Source organism: Chionomys nivalis, chromosome 3 (genome assembly GCF_950005125.1).
Source record: "Chionomys nivalis chromosome 3, mChiNiv1.1, whole genome shotgun sequence".
NCBI lineage: Eukaryota > Metazoa > Chordata > Mammalia > Rodentia > Cricetidae > Chionomys > Chionomys nivalis.
This window is the reverse complement of record NC_080088.1, coordinates 46,495,714-46,517,477: the sequence shown is the minus strand read 5'-3', so window position 1 is coordinate 46,517,477 and position 21,764 is coordinate 46,495,714. Positions and strand designations below refer to the sequence as shown.

The 21,764-nt window shown below is 40.8% G+C and overlaps 2 protein-coding genes across 5 annotated transcripts in view; one reads left to right on the top strand and one right to left on the bottom strand.

The window, feature by feature from the left end:
• Positions 1–19,254, top strand: part of Atp6v1a (ATPase H+ transporting V1 subunit A) — a 53,957-nt gene extending 34,703 nt beyond the window's left edge. For all 4 annotated transcript variants that reach the window (XM_057764052.1, XM_057764051.1, XM_057764050.1 and 1 more), the window contains 7 exons: positions 4,731–4,853; positions 4,934–5,048; positions 6,928–6,991; positions 8,011–8,214; positions 13,620–13,714; positions 15,506–15,677; positions 17,011–19,254. In XM_057764052.1, coding sequence (XP_057620035.1) covers positions 4,731–4,853; positions 4,934–5,048; positions 6,928–6,991; positions 8,011–8,214; positions 13,620–13,714; positions 15,506–15,677; positions 17,011–17,103 — 866 coding nt within the window. In that variant the 3' untranslated portion in view covers positions 17,104–19,254. The remainder of the gene's footprint in view (positions 1–4,730; positions 4,854–4,933; positions 5,049–6,927; positions 6,992–8,010; positions 8,215–13,619; positions 13,715–15,505; positions 15,678–17,010) is intronic.
• Positions 1,637–2,285, bottom strand: LOC130871003 (60S ribosomal protein L19-like). Its single transcript, XM_057764055.1, has one exon. The coding sequence runs from the start codon at positions 2,267–2,269 to the stop codon at positions 1,682–1,684; it is 588 nt and encodes a 195-aa protein (XP_057620038.1). The 5' UTR covers positions 2,270–2,285; the 3' UTR covers positions 1,637–1,681.
• Positions 19,255–21,764: the final 2,510 nt, after the last annotated feature.

Below are 21,764 nucleotides of genomic sequence, written 5' to 3'. Positions count from 1 at the left end.
TAAGCAATTTGTAACATGCTGCTCACAGAACAGAGTTGGAGCCCTCCATGCTGGCGAACCAGGAAGCTGCCATTTCTTAAAGAAGTCACTTAGTTTTTACTGCTAAAAATGAGTCAGGAAACCTCTTAAAGGAGTCACATCTCTGCTTTCCACCAGCAAACAGAGCAGGAAACTGCATTAAACTGTTTTTTGTGTCTGATCTAGAATTCCTTTTCAAGCTCTCTCACATTTTTAAGTGGAGTTTGTTGGCCACATTGGTGCCAGTTTGTTCAACGAATATACAGAAGGACTTCCCACATCAATGGTATTTGTTCTTAGTGTTGCTCCTTCATTTCTGTAGTAGTTATATTTTTCTTCCAGGTCTTTGTTGAGTTTGATGAGGTCATAAAGCTGCTCATCTTGCTAGGTACACCCTGAAATCTTATGCTGTGGAAGGATGCATGATTAAGGTTTTCTTTTTAATTCACTGTGGTCACACTTTTGATCTGATCCTTGGCAGGTCCTTTGCCGTCACTGTGCTTCCTTCTCTGCTGTTTTCATTCAAGTTCCCGTGCTAATACTTATTACAGTTACTCCTCTTTGTAAGAGTCAGCTGCAGCTGACTGTGACTGCTGCAGGGGAGCGGGCATGCTTCACAGCTGCTTGTGAAGTTTGTTATGCATGCAGTTGTGTGAACAGCAAGCATTGATAGTGAATTCTTTCTCCTCTACCCTGCCTCGCCCATTTTATATAGTAGAAACAGGGAATAGGGAGTGCCTGCATGAGTTGAGTTTTGCCTTTCTAATTCTTCTCCATGCCAAAATTGGCCCAAGGAACATCTGCCACTGGCCATTTTGAGTTTGTGTAGCTTCAGGTGAATTCTTTTTGGTTTTTCAAGACAGGGTTTCTGTAACTTTGGAGCCTGTCCTGGAACTAGCTCTTGTAGACCAGGCTGGCCTCGAACTCACAGAGATCCACCTGTCTCTGCCTCACAGGTGCTGGGATTAAAGGCGTGCGCCACCATGTCCTGGCTTCAGGTGAATTCTTGATGCTTGTTTTCACTTATTTAGGTCTTTTTCCTTGTTTTTTTTTAGCATAGGGTTACATGCGTCTTTGCCACACTGAATTTGTAGAACTGGGTTTTTTTAACCACTTTAAGACAGGAAATATGTCTTATTCTTTTATATGGCTGCAGTTCCCCTTTATATGGGTAGACCATAAGCATAAAATAATATTTAAATAAATATTTATTTAAATGGTGGTGCTTGAGTGCAGTGCCTGCAAAGGCCAGAGGGGGGCATCATATCCCTTGGAGCAGAAGTTAGAGGCCACCAGCTGGTACTGGAAACTCAAACAGCATATTCTGCAAGAGCAGTAAGTGTTCTTAACTTCTACACCATCTCTCTAACCTCAGTAATCATAATCTAGCCAGCATATTTGTGGTGAATATTGCATTATGGTCTAATCCTGATAGCCATTTAAGTGATGCTATAGGTATGAGAAGATTCTGTTTCTCATCTTTACCAGTGCTGATTTGATTAGCAAACACATAAAGCTTGAAGCAGTAAAACAGTGAACACTCAAGTACCTAGCACTTGAAATTGATAATTGACTTTTTTTTTTTTTAAAGGGTTGTTTTATTTTAATGACTGATCCACCTGAGGTCACAGGCAGCCCACTATGTACAGACTCTAGGGAAGCTCTATTTCTTGGTCTCTTCCTCCTTGGACAGAGTCTTGATGATCTCCTCCTTTTTGGCCTGGAGGCACTCCTCCTGGCGCTTTCTTGCTTCCTTGGTCTTAGACCTTCGAGCCTCAGCCTGGTCAGCCAGGAGCTTCTTACGGGCCTTGTCTGCCTTCAGCTTGTGGATGTGCTCCATGAGAATCCACTTGTTTTTGAAGACATTCCCTTTGACCTTCAGGTAAAGGCTGTGATACATATGGCGGTCAGTCTTCTTGGATTCACGGTATCTCCTGAGGAGGCGGCGCAGGATCCGCATTCTTCTCATCCAGGTCACCTTCTCGGGCATTCGGGCATTGGCAGTACCCTTCCGCTTTCCTATGCCCATATGCCTGCCCTTCCGTCGAGCCAAAGTGTTTTTCCGGCAGCAAGCCCGGGAATGGACAGTCACAGGCTTCCGGATGATCAGCCCATCTTTGATCACCTTCCGGATCTGCTGACGGGAGTTGGCATTGGCGATTTCATTAGTCTCGTTGGGGTCCAACCAGACCTTTTTACCACAGCGCAGGACGCTAGAGGCAAGCCTCTTCTGTAGCCTGAGCATACTCATGGCTGCGGACGCAGCAGCGAAAGGAACGATAATTGACTTTTTTATTATTTTTATTGAGCTATATTTTTCTCTGCTCCTCTCCCTTACTCTACCCCCCCCCCCAACCCTCTCCCATGGTCCCCATGCTCTCGGTTTACTCAGGAGATCTTGTCTTTTTCTCCTTCCTATTTAGATCCATGTATGTGTCTCTTAGGGTCCTCTTTGCTGTCTAGTTTCTCTGGGGTTGTGGCCTGTAGGCTGGTTTTTCTTTACTTTATGTCTAAAAGTCACTTATGAGTGAATACATATGACATTTGTCTTTCTGGGTCTGGGTTACCTCACCCAATATGATGTTTTCTAGATCCATCCATTTGCCTGAAAATTTCAAGATGTTATTATTTTTTTTTCCACTGTGTAGTACTCCATTGTGTAAATGTACCACGTTTTCCTTATCCATTCTTTGGTCAAGAAGTATTTAGGAGTCGGGCAGTGGTGGCGCACGCCTTTAATCCCAGCACTTGGGAGGCAGAGGCAGGCGGATCTCTGTGAGTTCGAGACCAGCCTGGTCTACAAGAGCTAGTTCCAGGACAGGCTCCAAAACCACAGAGAAACCCTGTCTCGAAAAACCAAAAAAAAAAAAAAAAAAAAAAAAAAAAAAAAAAAAAAAAAAGAAGTATTTAGGTTGTTTCCGGGTACTGGCTATTACAAATAATGCTGCTGTGATCATAGTTGAGCAATGTCCCTGTGGTATTATTGAGCATCCTTTGGATATATACCCAAAAGTGGTATTGCTGGGTCTTGAGGTAGGTTGTTTCCTAATTTTCTGAGAAATGGCCATACCGATTCCCAAAGTGGCTGTACAAGTTTACACTCCCACCCGCAATGCAGGAGTGTTTCCTTAACCCCCCAACCTCTCCAGCATAAGCTGTTATCAGTGTTTTTAATCTTGGACATGATGATTGACATTTTACCAATTGTTGCTTTATTACACCTTAGTCAGTCTGTAATGTAACGTGAACTAACCTCTTGTCCCATGTATGTTACCCATGTAAAAGCTCTGCCTGCTGTCAGTTTTCCATTTGGATGTTATCTTTCATATTGATTTATGAAAGCTTTTTGATCAATGAAGATACTGCTTTTTTTCTAAATCTAAAATAGTTTTGTTTTTTGTTTTTTGACATCCCACCCCATGCAAAGGTCCAAACCCCTTTACCTCATGCTATCCCCAGCTTCACCCTTTGGATTTTGTCTGAGTTGTTGGTTGTTTTATTTTTGGTTTTTCTTTGAAGGCAGTGAATCCATATGTAGGTCATGAGAGAGGTCTTCATTACTCTTGTCTGTTTATCTTTTCTAGAAGTATCTAATATAAACATACAAGTGTTGCTAACATTTCATCACAGACCTAAAACATATCTGTGTTTATATAAAAACTCTGTTCTAAACATTAGGTTGGATAGCTGATGTGTTTTTAAGCCTAAATATTAATAAGTAACATTTCTTAAAGACTTGTTTCTGAAACTATTTTGTATTGTGCTTAGTGCTTTTATTCTGACTGGTACACTGTGGTACATAGTAAGTGTTGATTTGCAGCAATGTTTTCTGTTTGGTTATTTGAGCTTTTTTGGTTTGGTTTGGGTTTGGGGGGCAGCATTTCTTGCTAAAACAAATGCATTAGGTTTGGAAACACTGACAATATAACCATAGCTGTACATTTCTATTACCTTAGAGTTGCATGTAGTATATATTTTTGGAAATTATTCATATGTATTTTATTTTCTTAATATATGTAAATGTATAGGTTAGGCTTTATTCCATCTTAATAGATTAGAATTGGAAAGTTTTGGCTAAGACAAATAACAGCAAAAATCCAGAAACTTCTTTGTATCTTACTTTATAAGGCAGGGTTGGGTCTACGCATGAGGGATTTGGAGACTTGTGGTATTCCTCGTGTCGACAAGCTTAGTTAAATAGGTGTGACTGATGTATGGTGCAGACAAGTCGGGCTTGGAAATTTATTTCGGTTAGAGCGGGGCATAAACCCTTTTCCTGGTTTCTAGACTGTGTAGAGAAGGGTTGGCTGTGGCACCAAAAAGTCCTCAAATTACAGTTATTCACCATAGTAGATGCTGTTTCGAGTGGCTAGGGTACCCCTTCTCATTCTGTGCTGAAGTCTGGGCCAAAAGTGACCCCTTGATCTTCAGCACATGCTCTGAGGGCTTTGGGAAGTTTAGAAAAATGCATAACCTGCCTGTCTGTGGAACAGAATTTTTAATAACATTCTGTTAGATTGAGGTCTGTTACATGGTATTAGCTAAATGGAGAAGATGCTTAGAAATGTGGCTAAGCTGTATGCCTAGAAGAACAAACTTGGAAATGGCTAACAAGATACTTTAATACGCCCACTGTTTTAAAGTTCTTAGGGACAAAACAATCACTTGTTTGTATTCTGGCAGGGTAACTCAACATCTTCTTCTCAATTTAGGAATTACACTATCAGAATATTTCCGTGACATGGGCTACCACGTCAGTATGATGGCTGACTCTACCTCTAGATGGGCTGAGGCCCTCAGAGAAATCTCTGGTCGCTTAGCAGAAATGCCTGCAGGTAAGTCTCATGTTGTTATCACCGATAGAATTTTAGGGGCGAGCTTAGAACTCCCTTTTAACCTCCCCTTTGTCTTTCAGATAGTGGCTATCCTGCATATCTTGGTGCCCGGCTTGCCTCTTTCTATGAACGAGCAGGCAGAGTGAAATGTCTCGGGAACCCTGAAAGAGAAGGAAGTGTCAGCATTGTAGGAGCGTAAGCAGCCAAACTGTTTGTTTCTTTATTTGTTTATTTTTTCAGTGGAGACGTGGGCTTACTAGTAGCCCAGGGTGGCCTGGGACTAGCTGTCTTATCTTTGCCTACCAAGTTCTAGAATGCAGACATGTACCACAATGCCCAGCTTATGCTGTTTACTTCTTGAAAGAAAAGGAAGTTGTTTATTTTAAAGAGAGGGGCTAGGACAATTGATCAGTCAGGAAAGTGTTTACCACATCAACATGTGAACCTGAGACTGAGCCTGAGAAGCTACATTAAAAAGGAAAAAAAGCGGGGCATATCAGCACATGCTTCAAATCCCAAAACGGGGTAGGGAGTGGAAACAGGTAGACCCCTGGAGTTTGCTGGCCAGGCCCAGTGAGAGACTATCTCAGAAATGAAGGTGGGTGGCTCCCAAGAAACAATGACTGCAGTCATCCACTGGGCTGAACGTACACACCCAGCTGCGCCCACAGGAGCCAGGCAAGGGAGGAGCGTATGTTTACCTTCCTCTGGGAGTGTAGATTCACAAGCTCTTTACAACGACTCTGTACCTTTGGGTCATTGGTGTGACTTCCTTCATTTAGTATATCCTAGGAGTAACTTTAAAAATTGCAGGCATGTTAGGATGAAGTTATATCATGCTAAAGACAAAATACAGATTTATGATTACCACATAAAGCCATACTTTGTTCTCAGATTCATCTCTATTTCATCTTGTTGATTAGAATATGAAACTAATTACAATAAATGACTGTCTTATTTCTCATACTAGATGATATTCAATGATTGTCATTCTTATTTTCAACAAGATCTTTCTTTCCAAGGTTCATTTACTTCTAATGTTTTATACATATGCAAACATTAATGCTGGGAACTGGGGAGTAGCTCACTGGGCTAAATGTTTACCACATTGACTTCCCAGAGCCCACTTAAAACAGGGTGTAATAGGGTGCTCTTTTGTTCATTTGTTTTTTTCAAGACAGGGTTTCTTTGTGTAGCTCTGACTTAGACCAGGCTGGCCTCAAATTCCGCCTGCTTCTGCCTCCCAAATGCTGGGATTAAAGGTGTGCACCACTATGCCTGGCTAGTAGGAAGCTTTAATCCCGTCACCCCTATAGCAATATGGGAGGCAGAGAGAGGAGAATCACCAGAAACCCCTAAGATGGCAAACAAAAACGGTCTCAAGCAAGGGAGAAGGCAAAGACTGAACGCAGGGTTGTCCCCGGACCACCGTGTGTGTTCCCTGGTACACATGCTACACATACACCTACCTCTGCAAATCTGCATTCACAAAAACTGTTTATGTTTTTTTGTTTTGCCTGTTTGTCTTTTTTTTAAACAAAGCTTGGGTATAATGTGCTTCTTGCTTACGTGCTTAGGCATGAAGCTTTAGATTCCATTTCTAGCAACAAAAACAAACTAACTTTTTTTAAAAGTTGATGTTCTGCCAGGTCGTATGGCACATGCCTTTAATCCCAGCACTGGGAGGCAGAGGCAGGCAGATTTCTGAGTTTAAGGCCAGCCCGGTCTACAGAGTTAATTCCAGGACAGGGAAAGCTGAACAGAGAAACCCTGTTTCAACAAAGCAGAACAAACAAACAAAAAAGGTTGATGTTCATATATTATTTTTATAAACGTTTCAATGTCTTTGTCTAATTTCCAAATATTTATTTTTCATGAACATTTGATGGGGGGTTTCAAAATAGAATTTCTCTATATAACAGCCCTGGCTGTCCCTGAACTCACTATAAACCAAGCTGGCCTCGAACTCACAGAGATCTTTTTGCCTCTTCCCCTGAGTGCTGGGATTACAAGGGCGTGCCACCATCGCCCAGTCATAAACATTTCTAATGATTGTATTTTGTTTTTAATCTAGAGTTTCTCCGCCTGGTGGTGATTTTTCTGATCCAGTCACATCTGCTACTCTGGGTATTGTTCAGGTATGTCTTTCCCCCTCTTCCATACTGCAGCTATAATTTAACTAAGTGATCATCAGATATTTAATTTAGTCACTAAAGAATTGGTAGCAATAAAGTGTTTTAATAGCATCCTTAATATTGTGAAAGTTTAACACATTCTGTTTTTTTCTTAGTTCTTAACAGTCTATAATAAACAACAGAAGTCTGGAAATACATCCAGGTAGCAAAGTTTTCTCTAACTAGAGAACTAAGTAGGCCCAAAGACTATACTATATCACAGTATAGTCAGAGGCAGATGGACCCATCAGAAAATGGGCAACTCCAGCCTGACTCCGCTCTCATTGCTCTGCCGTTACCTGGTCTGTAGTCTTCTACATCTTGAGAGCAAGCTTGGAGAATGTGGTTTCTGCCTAGACAGTTGTTTACTTGAGTCAAGGCGTAAATTTTGCTGGATAGCTAGTCATTAAAGAAGCCTAAATAAAAGCTGTCTGTGAATCAGAGCTATAGTAAAACAATGTTAATATGTTCATGAGTACATCTCTATGTAGGAAAAATCTTTCTCCATTTCTGCCAGTATCAGGTGAAACAATAGAGACTAGTTCTATAGTTATCAAAGTATTTAATATTTGCTAAATTTTGGATTTTAAATTGTTTTGGGGAATTGGAACAAAGTTGTCAGTCCATAAAGTATCTGAGAATTTGGCCTCAAAAATGAATGTCAGATATTATTTAATTGACTCACTACTTATTCTAATAATCTTGAATTGCACCCATCTTCCTTTTTACTATCACATTTGATGTAGTTTTAAGGAAATTGCGATAGGCTTGATTTGTAGATATTACCCACCTGGAAAATGGAGAAATGTGTCTTTTAGTTAAGTTTGGTTTTTGCACATTTTATTTGTATATTTATATTTGCACATATATGAATATTATATTTATATGTGCTAATATTATACGTAATTGGCTCAGGAGTTAAAAGGTGCTTATTGGGGACACTTTGTAAAAGAAAAGTCTAATTTCCCTTTTTTTTAAATCAGGTGTTCTGGGGCTTAGATAAAAAACTAGCTCAACGCAAGCACTTCCCCTCTGTCAACTGGCTCATCAGCTACAGCAAGTACATGCGTGCCTTGGACGAGTACTATGACAAACACTTCACAGAGTTTGTTCCTCTGAGGACCAAAGCTAAGGAGATTCTGCAGGAAGAAGAGGACCTGGCAGAAATTGTACAGCTTGTGGGGAAGGTGAGTTAGAACGGGGGCTGCACTGGGGTGTTATACCAGTTGCTGACATAGGTGTGCAGGTGCTTGCCTGGCTGGTACTAATGGCTCCTGGCTAATCTCGGTGCTCAGAGCCTGAGGTAGGGAGAGTGCCACAATTATGCTCTACTGAGTAAGTTCCAAGTTATTGTGGGCTGTGAGTATTAGATCATGTCTCTAAACAAGCAAAAATTTTAAATGTGAAGTACCTTTTAAACTAATTAAACCTTTAAAATTCCATATAGCATTTAGCATGGTTCTGGGTTCACGACAGGTGAAAACAAGACATCCATCACCAATCAAATTCGATATAAAATTAGGGCCAGTTACATCACTTTTGTAGGAGCACTAGAACTGGGAATAGGATCAGATTCTAGTTCCTCTAATAATTACCAATGTGACCTTCAATAAGTGACTTATATTCTATAGCCTATATCTAGATATTCCAAAGGAAGATATTGTAAATACACTCAGTCATTAAATCTCACATGTGAATGATTTCTCAGGTTATACACAGGACTAACCCGGACTTACCCACTCTTTAGATAGATTATTCTTATGTAGCTCAGGTGAGCTTCACACCCATCCTTATGTCTCTACCTCCTAATAAGTACTGGGATTAATGGTGTGTGCCACTATGTGAAGTCCTGTTATTTATATTGTATTGTTAAAATAGCCTCCTAATTTTTATAACAAAGGATAGTATTATTAGATAGCTAACATCTATAGCTTATATTACACATCTAGTATTTACAGAGTATTGTGATCCTCTCAAAGGAGCAAGAAATAGGCCTGCAAAGCCAGATAAAGACAATTTGAGAACAACATTTTGTTTATGAATATTGATAAAAATATTAAGTATTCACTTCTTAAACCTAGTAGGGCATTGCAAATACAGTCCCATCATAAACAAGCAACGTTTAGCAAATGTGGCACAGAAAACGTATCATTAGTAACAGGGGCGATGACTCAGTAAAGTGCCTGCTGAGCAATCAATCACAGGCACTGAGTTCAGATCCCTATCACCCATGGAAAAGCCAGGTGTGACATATGTACCTACAATTCCAGCATTGCAGAGGCAGGGACAGGAGGGTCCCTGGGGCTTGTTGGGCCACCATTCTACTGGTAAATCTCAAATTCAGTGAGAGTAAAATTAAAGAGGAAAACAATTGAGGGAGACACCCAATATCAGCCTCTGGCTTCCGCATGCACACATGCAAAATTGTACACACAAACATATACATTCATACACGAAACATAATGTATCATAACTGTATAAATAATGTACTAGGAAAATGATATCTCAACCCATAAGTAAAAATATTTGATGTTTACTATTACAAATTTAGAAATCTCTTACAAAACAAGGAATAGAATTTATTTATTTAAAATTTCCACCTCCTCCCATCCTCCCATTTCTCTCCTCCTTCCCCCACTCCCCCTCACCCTTGCTCTCCAGTCCTAAGAGAAGTCAGGGTGCCCTGCCTTGTGGGAAGTCCAAGCTCCCCCCCGCCCCATCCAGGTCTAGGAAGGTGAGTATCCAAACAGCCTAGGCTCCCAAAAAGCCAGTACGTGCAGTAGGATCAAAATCCAGCCATTATCATTGGCTTCTCAGTCAGCCCTCATTGTTAGCCACATTCAGAGAGTCCAGGTTGATCACATGCTCATTCAGACCCAGTCCAGCTGGCCTTGGTGAGCTCCCATTAGATCAGTCCCACGGTCTTCGTGGGTGGACGCACCCCTTACAGTCCTGACTTCCTTGCTCTTGTTCTCCCTCCTTCTGCTCCTCATCTGGGCTTTGGGAGCTCAGTCCAGTGCTCCGATGTGGGTCTCTGTCTCTATCTCCATCCATCGCCAGATGAAGGTTCATAAGGAATAGAACTCTTAAGTCTGTAAAAAGTAATATGCAAAGCTCCACATGCTAGTGTATGTGTGCCTCTATTTTACAGCTACTGGGGTCACAGAATAGGAAAGGTATTTCAGCCCTGGAGTTTGATAGTAGCCCAGGCAATACAGCAAGATCCTATCTTAAATAAAAAATGATGGCAGGAAGGCTGGACTGGTGGTTAAGAACACTTGCTGCTCTCACAGAGGACCTCGGTACAGTCCCAGCGCCCATGCTGGGCCTCTCACCACTGCCTGTAATGCCATCTTCTGACCTCTGCATGTATTCACACACATACAGAACTGCACATGTGCTCACACGCATGCACATGAATAAAAGCTAAAATAAATTAAGAGAAAAAAAGCTGGGGAGATAGTTCAGTGGGTGTGTGTTGTGCAAACATGAGCACTAAAGTTCAACTTCCAACACCCATGCAAAAAACCAAGTATGGCTGCACACACTTGTAACCCGGACATTGAGGGGCAGGGACAGACAGATTTGAGACGCTTACCAGCTAGCTCACCTAGCCAAAGTGGCAAGCTTCTAAATTAACGAGAGACCCTGTCTCAAGAGAATAAGGGAGAGTAATAGAGGAAGAAACACAATGTCCTCTGGCTTCCACATGAGCATGTACATGTGCACAGTCACATATGCTACACACAGATAAATGAAAACACAAAGAATATACTAAAACATGGGGGAATGTTTTACTTAATAGAGAATGGAGAAATTTCACATGCATTTCTTTTTTAAATCAAGATTAAGACTAGAATGCTTCCTGGGCAGTGGTGGTGCATGCCTTTAATCCCGGCACTCAAGAATCAGTGGCAGGCAGATCTCTTGGGTTCCAGGCCAGCCTGATCTACAGAGTGAGTTCCAGGACTGCCAGGGCTACACAGGGAAACCCTGTCTTGAGCGAATTCTTACTATCGCTGTGTTCAGTTGAATATGGAAATCCTGAAAGATGACATAAGAAAATTGTCGGCTCAGAGGTTAAGAGCACTGACTGCTCTTCCAGAGGTCCTGAGTTCAATTCCCAGTAACCACAAGATGGCTCACAATTATCTGTAATGAGATCTGGTACCCTCTTCTGGCCTGCAGCAGACATGCAGGCAGAATACTTTATACATAATTAATAAATAAATTTTTAAAAAAAGAAAAGAAAACAATTTTTTTAAGAAAACAAATCTTAAAAAAACTTTTTGTTATCTAGGATTAGAAAAGAACTTCTTAGATTTTCTTTGAGCATAATATCAACAGAAAACGGCAGTAGAGCTGGAGAGAGAACTCGGGTTAAGAGCACTTGCTCTCCTTTCAGAGGTTCCCAGCACTCGCATGGCGGTTCCTGACTGTAACTCCTGATTGGGGAATCAGATACTTTCTTCTGGCCTCTGTGGACACCTGGTACATGTTCGTACAACAGACATATATGCAGGCAAACATACACATGAAATAAAATGTAGTAAGTTTTAAAGGAAGTTTTCAGTAAATAAAATTGATGGTCTACTTTTTAAATTGTAACCAAAGGGTAGAGCAGACAGATGAGAAAGAAAACCGGAAATATTACAAACCTGTAGGCAATCCTAAAAACAGCAATGACATACCAATCCACACTAGTTTGAGTACAAGAATTGTCCAGCTGGCCGGGCGGTGGTGGCGCACGCCTTTAATCCCAGCACTCAGGAGGCAGAGGCAGGCGGATCTCTGTGAGTTCGAGACCAGCCTGGTCTACAGAGCTAGTTCCAGGACAGCCTACAAAAACCACAGAGAAACCCTGTCTCGAAAAACCAAAAAAAAAAAAAAAGAATTGTCCAGCTGGTTGTTGTCAAGTAGTGTGGGCTCCAGGACTGGTATCTGTTGGTACGTATATCATTTGGAGTGGCCACTGTAGACAGAATTTGCCGGGTACCTTGAGTCCTTAGGATTTATAGTAGTAGAAAGTAGATGAAAGTCCAGGCCCCTCTGCCAGGGCAAAGGTAGAGGTAAAGAATAGAGGATATGCACACAGAATGAAATTGCCAGAGTTGAAAGAAGTGGTTATGTATCATGTATCCTAGAATAGCATGGTAGATCTTAAAATTGGCAGTCAGAAACACTAGAGAACATTTTAAATAATGAGAAGTATTTTCACAAAACAAAATATGTGTGATTTCATAATTTAAAACAAAAACATATCAAGCTTAATATTTAAGTGTGGTTGAAGAACGAAATAGAGATGAAAGAGATATGTTTGTTTATTTATTTAAGAAGGCTCTGAAAGATTTGATCACCCAGAGTGCCTGGAACTTCCTGGATTTGTCCCTTTTTCCTCCGGTTAGTGATCCCAGCAACAATGGTATTATCTTGTGGCTGGCCAGGTGGTTGCTAACAGCAGGACATTTGGGGCAGTGGTACTTACAGGTTGAAGAGCTCTGTAAATTAGCTTGCTGACCACGAAAGCAACACTCAGATAGCAAATGCTTAACTATCCATCATTGTTCTAAACGTCCTGTAATGTTAACAGAGCAACTCTATGGACTTTGTAGATTTCTGTCAAACAAGCTTAAAAGCTGAATTCAAATAATAGAGTCAAGGGTAGGATGTAAAAAAGTACTTTTTAAAAAATGGGTATGGGGCCAGGAGGTGGTTTGTGGCACATGCCTTTAATCCCAGCACACACGGTACACACACATACACATTGGTGCTTTTAAAGAATAATCAGTGCCAGTGAGATGACTCAGCGGTTAAGAGCACTTGTTCTTGCAGCGTTCAGATCTGTTCACAACTATCCATAACTCCAGTTCCAAGGTGTCAGTGCTTTCTGACCTCTGGGAGTCAGGCACACACATAACACACATACATACATGCAGGCAAAGTACTCATACACATAAAATAATGATTTTTTAAAACTTAGAAATCTTGCCGGGCGGTGGTGGCGCACGCCTTTAATCCCAGCACTTGGGAGGTAGAGGCAGGCGGATCTCTGTGAGTTCGAGACCAGCCTGGTCTACAAGAGCTAGTTCCAGGACAGGCTCCAAAGCCACAGAGAAACCCTGTCTCGAAAAACCAAAAAAAAAAAAAAAAAAAAACTTAGAAATCTTGCATGCTCATGTTCACAGAAGTATTATCCATGTGGCCAAGAGTAAAAGTGGTTCAGGTGTCCACCTCTTGGTGAACGAGAGACAGATCCCTTAGTCACTGCTACAACACAGATGAATGAGGACATTGTAAATGAAATACACAAATAGTGTATGGTTCTACTTCTATCAGCTGTCTGAAATAGGGCACCTTGTGGGCTTAGAGTTTCAGGTGTACAAGATAAAGTGTTTATATATATATATATATATATATATATATATATATATATATATATATATATATATCATGTACTGTTTTACCACTGTTAAAAATCAAGAATTTATTAGTGATGAGTAAGTGTGTGTTGGTGCCTGCTTGCTAATTGATTTTGTTGTCATTGATCCCACCAATGGGATGAAATTTCTTAAAGTATCCTTTTGTTTTCTAGGCCTCTTTAGCAGAGACAGATAAAATCACTCTGGAGGTGGCAAAACTTATCAAAGATGACTTCCTACAGCAAAATGGGTACACTCCTTACGACAGGTATGCTGTGCTAATTTTCCTCCCCTCTTCTCCCTTAGACAAGGTTTCTTTGTGTAGCCCTGGCTGTCCGGGAACTCACTCTGTAAACGGTCTGACCTCTAACTCTCAGAGATCTGACTGTCTCTATCTCCAGAGTGCTGGGATTAAAAGTATGTACCACCACACCAGGCCTAATTTCCTCTTTTTTAATGTATTTTTGTTTGTTTTATGTGCATTGGTGTTTTACCTGCATGTGTGATGGTGTCAGATCTTGGAGTTACAGACATTTGAAGACTTTCTGTTGTATTTTGGCAAAGAAGCTGCCTGCACATTGAAAACTTGCTCATACAAGTACATTCTGACTCAATATCTTGCTTGCTCTGTATGTTTATAGCAGACATCTAATGTGCCCGTGCATCGCAGTTTGCTTGTTAGTCAAATTCTGCCGTTTTTATGCACACAAATGTCTATAATTAGAGTGAGTTATGACTTTGTGCCAGACCTGGGGGAGCATCCCCTGCCTCATCTTTCTTTCCTGCTGCTTTCTCGTGTCTTTGCCCAAGTATTCATTTTGTGCTACCCCTGTCTAATTTCACCAGGATCCCAAGCTTCTTGCTACAGAAGATCTTGTTGAGATCCCGTCCTACCTTCTCCCACCCCTGCCCAGTGCCTGCTTGTTTTCACTCTCTATTAGTGCTGTAGCTTGGTTAGACAACCTGTTTCTTTTCAACATTGAGAATTTGAGCCTTGTGTCTTAAGCTAACCTTCTCTCTCTTAAATCATATTTGACTCCATAAAAGACCAAAAAGAGCTAGGGAAGTGGCTCAATGTACCTGATTCCAAGCCCTCCAAATGCACACAGTAGCACACATCCATGTCTTACTCCCCTGATAGCGAGGCAAATGCTGTCAGGGGCCTGCAGAAGCTAGTGTGGTGCACACAGTGGTGGACAGAAAAGACTGTCTTGGAGAAGGTGAAAACTGAACAAGTAGGAGTGATTATAATGGAGTAAACATAAAAAATAAGTCAGTATGTCAGTTAGCATCAGAACTCTGATCTGTCCTGAGTGAACCACCATATAAAGAAAAGAGGGGCAGAATTCTTCAGAAAGACTGTATTAAAATATATGGAATTGAGCATTTGCTTGTGTATGTGTGCATGTGTGTATCTGTGTGCACACATGCATATGTCTATGCTTTTTAAAGGTATAGATAGGCCGGGTGGTGGTGGTGCACATCTTTAATCCCAGCACTCTGGAGGCAGAGGCCGGTGAATCTCTGTGAGTTCGAGGCCAGCCTGGTCTACAAGAGCTAGTTCCAGGACAGGCCCCAAAGCTACAGAGAAACCCTGTCTCGAAAAACAAACAAACAAAAACAAGTAAAGGTATATGTAGATAAAGCTGAATATACTAAAGGGCACTGAAGGTTGGGGGTAGCTTATTTGGCATACCCTAGACTCTCAGGTCACACGGTGAAAAGAGAACGGGGTCGGGGGAGACAGGGTAACTTTGGAACTTTGCAATTCTCTGCTTTCCTATTTTTCATTAAACCTTATCTCTGATCACAGGGAGTCTTTACGACTCCGTTGCTTTACCACTTGAGTTGGACATTTAACTGCTTGTACTAGAACAGACTGCTGACAAGTCATTAGAGTGTAGCTGTGCTGCTTCACTGTGTTCTGTTTAATAGTTAGAGACAGAATATATGTTTAAAGACACTAATGACTGGTAATTCATAGAGTTTCATTTGATAAAAGTGTGAGTTTGCTTTGTAGGTTGTTTTAGCTAACTGCCCTCTTGTTCATTTTCCCCAGGTTCTGTCCATTCTATAAGACAGTGGGGATGCTGTCCAACATGATTTCCTTTTATGACATGGCCCGTAGAGCTGTTGAAACCACTGCCCAGAGTGACAATAAAATCACATGGTCCATTATCCGTGAGCACATGGGGGAGATCCTCTATAAACTTTCCTCCATGAAATTTAAGGTACAGTTTCTTTCTACTGTAGCTTTTGTTAGAGAGAAGCCAACCTTCCTCCTTCCCTCCCCTCCCTCACTTTTCCTTCCTGCCCTATTTGAGTTCCAAACCTGAGATATGAAATTTACGTTTTTCTTTTTTAAAGTTTACTTCATTTTACATCTGTGTGCCACATGTGTGCAGGTACCTATGGAAGCCATAATTGGGTGTTGGATTACCTGGAGCTCGTGCATGTGCACAGTGTGGGTGCTGGGAACTAAGCTTGGCTCCTAGAAAAATAGCAAGTCTTTAACTGCTGGGCCATCTCTAAGTTCCTGAAATTTGCATTTTTCATTTTACAATGTTTAGGTTGTATAAAACGAAAACAGTCTTCCAAGTAATGGAATCCCAGTGGTAAAGGTTGTAGTGCTGGAGAGTTGGCTCACCAGTCAAGAGCACTGACTGCTCTTGAAGAGGGTCTGGGTTTGCTCCCCAGCACCACGTGGTGTATCACACTCGTGAAACTCTGAGGATGTGGCACCTTTCGTGACCCCTGAGGGCTCTTGCACACAAATGATGTACCAATATATACTCAGGCACACCACACACACTTAAAACATGATAGTGTGTCATGTCTAAAATAAATCCTAATGCCTCTTCTCCCTGTCTTAGCGACTAGGCAGTTTAGAGTGACTTCCAGGCTAGATGGCAGTTAATTTACTAAAGTATCTATTATCTCACCTAGACTCCACGTTCTCATAAGCAAAGTTTAGCCAGTTAAGTGAACTTTCCAATAGAAACCCACATATATGAGTGTTTTTATAAATATTTGATGAATTGGATAACATTGCATTATTTCTAAGTCATGATATTAAGCATATATATTAATCACCCATTGAAAATGATGCTCTGGATATATTTATACTACAGAAACACAGACCTGGAGGCCACAAAATGGCCTATGGGTAATGGTACTTGCTCCTAAGCCTGACGACATGGACTGAGTTAGATGTGCTGTATTGACTTACTGTGATGCTCCAGCCTTCCACAGGAAATGCACTGAGTTAACTCCCAGTTGTGTGCACACCCGCTTATGTGTGATGCTGCAGGGTTTCCACTGATGAACATGCTGCTGAGGCTTGAGCACTTAGTGTCAGCAGCAGGCAAAATTCAAAACTGAAATAAAGGGTTTTGTTTTATTTTACTCCATTTGCACATTTCCACTGTAAAAGAAAATGGGGTAGTTTTGACTCCTACCTGTGATTCACCAGTGTACCTCAACCTGACCTGGTATTCCATATGAATTATATCTTGAAAATTGTTTCCCATAGGTAAATTGAATTTGTATTATTTTCTTTTTCAGGATCCAGTGAAAGATGGTGAGGCAAAGATCAAGGCGGACTACGCACAACTTCTTGAAGACATGCAGAATGCATTCCGTAGCCTCGAAGATTAGAACTGTGGTCTGTCTCCTCTGTCTCAGCAAGCTATGTGTATATTTTCCTGAATTTCTCATCTCAAATCCTTTGCTTCCATATTGTGCAGCTTTGAGACTAGTGCCTCTGTGTGTTCTCATTTGTCTTGCTGTTTCTTTGGTAGGTCTTACAAAACAAACATTCCTATGTGCCAGTGTTTGAAGGGGCTCCCTGACCTTTATCTGAACTGGTGAATGCAGTTCTCATGGCACACAATGGCTGCGCTACTGTAAACGTGTCTGTAAGGTGGCCACCCCTTCCCTCATCTCCACTAAAGTGTAAACAGGACTGCTCATGGACTCTACTGGGAATGGAAGGCCAGATCTCGGTACCCGTGGATGGGTACTTAGGGAACGGCTCTGCGTTTGTGGCCAGACCGCTTGCAGCTCTGTGTTTTGATGCGTAACCCTTTTGTAAGAAATATTTCCATTTAAAAACATAAAAGATTAATGTTCCAATTATACATAGCTTCCCCCATTATCAATCAGGAGTGTTTACGGGGTACTTGGGAACTATTTTGTCTTTATAACAGGCATTTGCAAGGCTGAGCTTAACAGATAATTCAGTTCCCTCTGAAAATGTGAAAGAAAGAAAAATAGAGTCAGGTGGTCAAACTTAAATTAACATCATCTTGTTAAAGCATATTTTATTTCACTAAGAGAAATTCAATATCAATGACTTTTATATACTCAATTATTAAGAATCTTTTTTTTATTACAATTTAAAAATCATTGAAAATATGATCCACATCATAGCTGTTCTTTTCCTCAAACTTAGGTGGACAAGCTTCTCAGAGTGGCAGTGGGAGCTGGAATGCCACAAAGAAACATAATAGTGGTTACAGGCATTTGCCCCTGTAAGAACAGCTGTGCTGTAGTGATTCTTGGGGCCAGAGTGGCATTATTTTTACAAGGTACATGTGTCGTGTTTGTTTGCTTGTTGAAATTCTGAAAACAGTGAGTCTACCAATTGCAGAAATATTACTTTTATATGTTTTTTATTCACTGCTCAGAGAGCTTCTCAACGTATCTGTGGTCATAGCAGCATGATAGTTTCCATTCTGTGACTAGATGAATTATTCTTGTATTTAATTGGTAACAAAAACTGGGTCATAAAAAAGAGAAAAAAATCAATTCTGTCTCACTGTTTCAGTATGTTTCAATAATAGTTTCCATGTTTGCACAATAAGGCACATTTCTGATAACTTGGAGAGCTAGCCCCTGTTCACTCTCTGGCTGATAGTGCTAGCACCACGCTTCCTCTTCAAGAGGGGGAAGGGTACTGAATATGTCTGACACTCTCAAGTACACAAGTGTAATAACAAAGTATTTATTTTAAGCCTCAGTATGTTATTTAAATTATTAGGTGGTAATAATTTTGGTCTTTTGGTCTTTTGGATAGACGTACATAATGTGTAAATCCTTGCGTGGTGCATGTCTTTACACAGTGGACTGCTGTTCAGGAAGGATCTTCTTCCATGCAATGTTTTAAAAACTGTTAAACGATGTTGACAGATACCGATTATGCAATGACTTGTTGACATGTGGATTAATGGTGCTGCTTAATCAGTTTGCTTCCAATGTGACTTCATATCCAGAGGCCCTGACTATTGGAAATGAAAAAGATCTCAAAAACTTTCTACTTACACCTACCAGCAAACTAGGCTTGTGACCAGAGTGAATGATCCAAAGTTTGGTTTTGTTGTCCTGGATTTGCGATGTGCATTATTCCTCCTTTTAAGAATGTTGATGTGTGAGTGCAAAGAAACTAGAGAAATGTTGCTCAGATTTCCACTGTAACTTTCCTTTTATCCACATTGTAGAGTTTTGGATTGTTCACTGATAGTTTTCTTTAGTAAGGCTAGGTTAAAATACAGCAATCTTTTTAAAAGATTATGCAGTTCTATTTATTGTGCTGTGCCTGGTCCTGAGTGCAGCCAGTTAAACAAGTTTCATAAGTATTTTTCCAATGTTAAATCTCACACCTACACCCTTTGGAAACTTCCATCCTGAACAACAAATAGAAGAGGCTATATAAATTGTCTCCTTATCCTTAAGATTTCACTGTCTTTATGTCAAGAGTAATGTATAATTATTAAAGTCTATGAAAAATAAAAAGTGGATTTAAATTAACTTTACTTTCGTTTTTGGGGGGAGCACAAGATCTCTTAGAAAATATTCCACCTTTTATTTTGACTTAGTGTTACAATATGTCCTTTCGAAAATGTTTCACTTTATAGATTACTGCATCATGTGTTTGGATTGTGGCATTCACAGTAGCCTACAGTCATATCACTCAGTAGGTGGGAAGTACAGCTTACAGAATCTTATCCCATTCTAACCACTGACCAAGTGAGTGTTTTTTCAAAATTAGAGGTGATCCGTGGAACTCATTCCATTTTTGTTTAATTTGAACTAAGTCTTGCAGTTTGCAATGTAAATGATTTTAGACCTAATATAGCAATTTACCAACATCCATTGTTGCTCTCCAATATGTTATCTCAATGTGTATATGTGGGAGTGACTGGATTGGCTTGCATGATCACAGTGCCCATCTGCATGTTCAGCAGTACTCAGTACAAAAATAACTGATAAAACAACCCCCGGGCAAAGGCTGACAGCCGAGGTGTTTCCTTGAGAGTCCATGTAAAAAGGCTGGAGAAGCTGGAGTCGGCATCTGTGGGTGATGGCAGCAGTACAGACATTCAGGAAGAGAGGAGTTTGCACTAGCTGGCTTCCTCCTGCCTATTGGATGATGCCAACCAACCACATTTAGGACTGGCCTTCCCTCTTAGTTGGTATACTAACCATCTCTAAAATTGGCTCACATACACATCATGAAATGTGCTTCACTAATATAGGCATCTCTCAACTTATGGTGTTAATCAGGGTTCTCCAGGGGAACAGAACACAGGTAAAGGGAGGTTACTGGCTTGACTTATAAAATACGCACTGATAGTCTAAAAATGGCTGTCTTACACTGGATATACCTAGAATATGGTAGCTGCTCAGTCCACAGGCTGCAGCCTTAGCATCATAGTCTGTTGCTGAAGGTCCAGAGGATTGCTCCAGAGCTACTAGTCTTCAGCCATGTTGGAAGCCAAGGACACTGAATTCTGATGTCAGTGAAGAATGGTAGCCACAGTGGCATCAGAAGAGTAGATGAATTTGCCTGCATAACATGAGTGTTTTAATTTATAGATTACTTGCATGGAAAAAAGCAAACATCCTTTTCCCTTGGCCTTCCTCATTTCTGGGTCAACACTGGAAGGTACTGCCCAGATCAGTTAATGTAATACAGAAAAATCTCTTGTTGAGTGTGTCTTGTGGATTTGCGATCTAGTTAGACTGGTAACCAAGGTTAACCAACCCTGAAGGTGTTATTAGTTAGAGTTCTCTAGAAGAAACAACTGATAGCATATATATGTGGGACAGAGTGAAGCCGCCAGACCACGCAGCTGTGGCATGCTGAGTTATCTCGTCTGCAGTAGTACAAGCTTATGAATGTGTCCTTCAGCACTCAAAGTAACGATGGATTGTTAAAAACAGGGTTAGTGTCTTAAGTATATGCTTTCATTAGATGTTTTCCTAGTCATCCAAAGATAAGAGGCATATAGTATCGAGTTAACAACCTAGGCCCCACTCTAAACCAGCTGGGGCGGGGGTGTCTTTCAGCTCCAGAAGGAATAGAAGAATGTATCTTAATACACCTCCCTGGTAATTCTTACAGGGGGGCAAGTCTGGGGAGGATGCGTAGCTTCAATACTTAGCTATAAAGGCTAACGTGAGAGACTTAAACGAAAATAAATATGCTCTCAAACATTCGCTAGTTTTATCACAGTCTCAGTATTGTACAATTTTTGCCATTTATCTTGACACTCGTTGGTACGCACGCCCAACAATTCTGTGCTGAGTCACATGGGTTGGCTCAGATACAAAACAGTGGCAATGGGACAGAGCTTTCCTAAATCATGAAAGTTGAGCAGTGTTGTTATACCTATGGATTTCAAACGATTCCGCGATTGTTTCGGGAATACACTTATGGACGAGCAGTTTCTCTTCTGCACACGTCTCTAGAAGCAGGAGATTTTAAAAGCGATCAAAAGGATGCAATTCTGAAGGCTTAGTTCATGAATATAATTACATGGGGTATAATTTAATCCCATTTTAAAAATTTGTCCGGGATTTAAAATTCCTTTTTCTTTACTCTATCGTGATGATTTTTAGTTCAGATTTTAACCATCATCTGAATAGCTCTTCTGTTTTTATGGGTCCCAAATAACTAGTACATTTAGCATTTACTTGATGACTTAAAATTGCACTAAGAGTTTTGGGACACCTTGTGTAAAAGCTCTAAATTGCCTTCAATCACATAAAACCATACTCACAGCCTTTATTTTCAAATCGTGCACTTTATTTTAAAGTCGTTATGGACCCCTTTGTTGCAGTCCCTTAAAAAGTGATTTAGTGCTGTGTTTCCCGCGCGTTACATTGCGGGCTGGCTCTTTGGTGCAAATACTAAAATGGAAATTGGGGTACAAGTTGCTCAATAGGAATCAACAATTCAGAAAGGAAGGGGCGCGGAGGCAGGATGAGAAGAGAGCTCTGCGAGCATTAGCAGCCTGACTAAAGTGTGGCCAGTT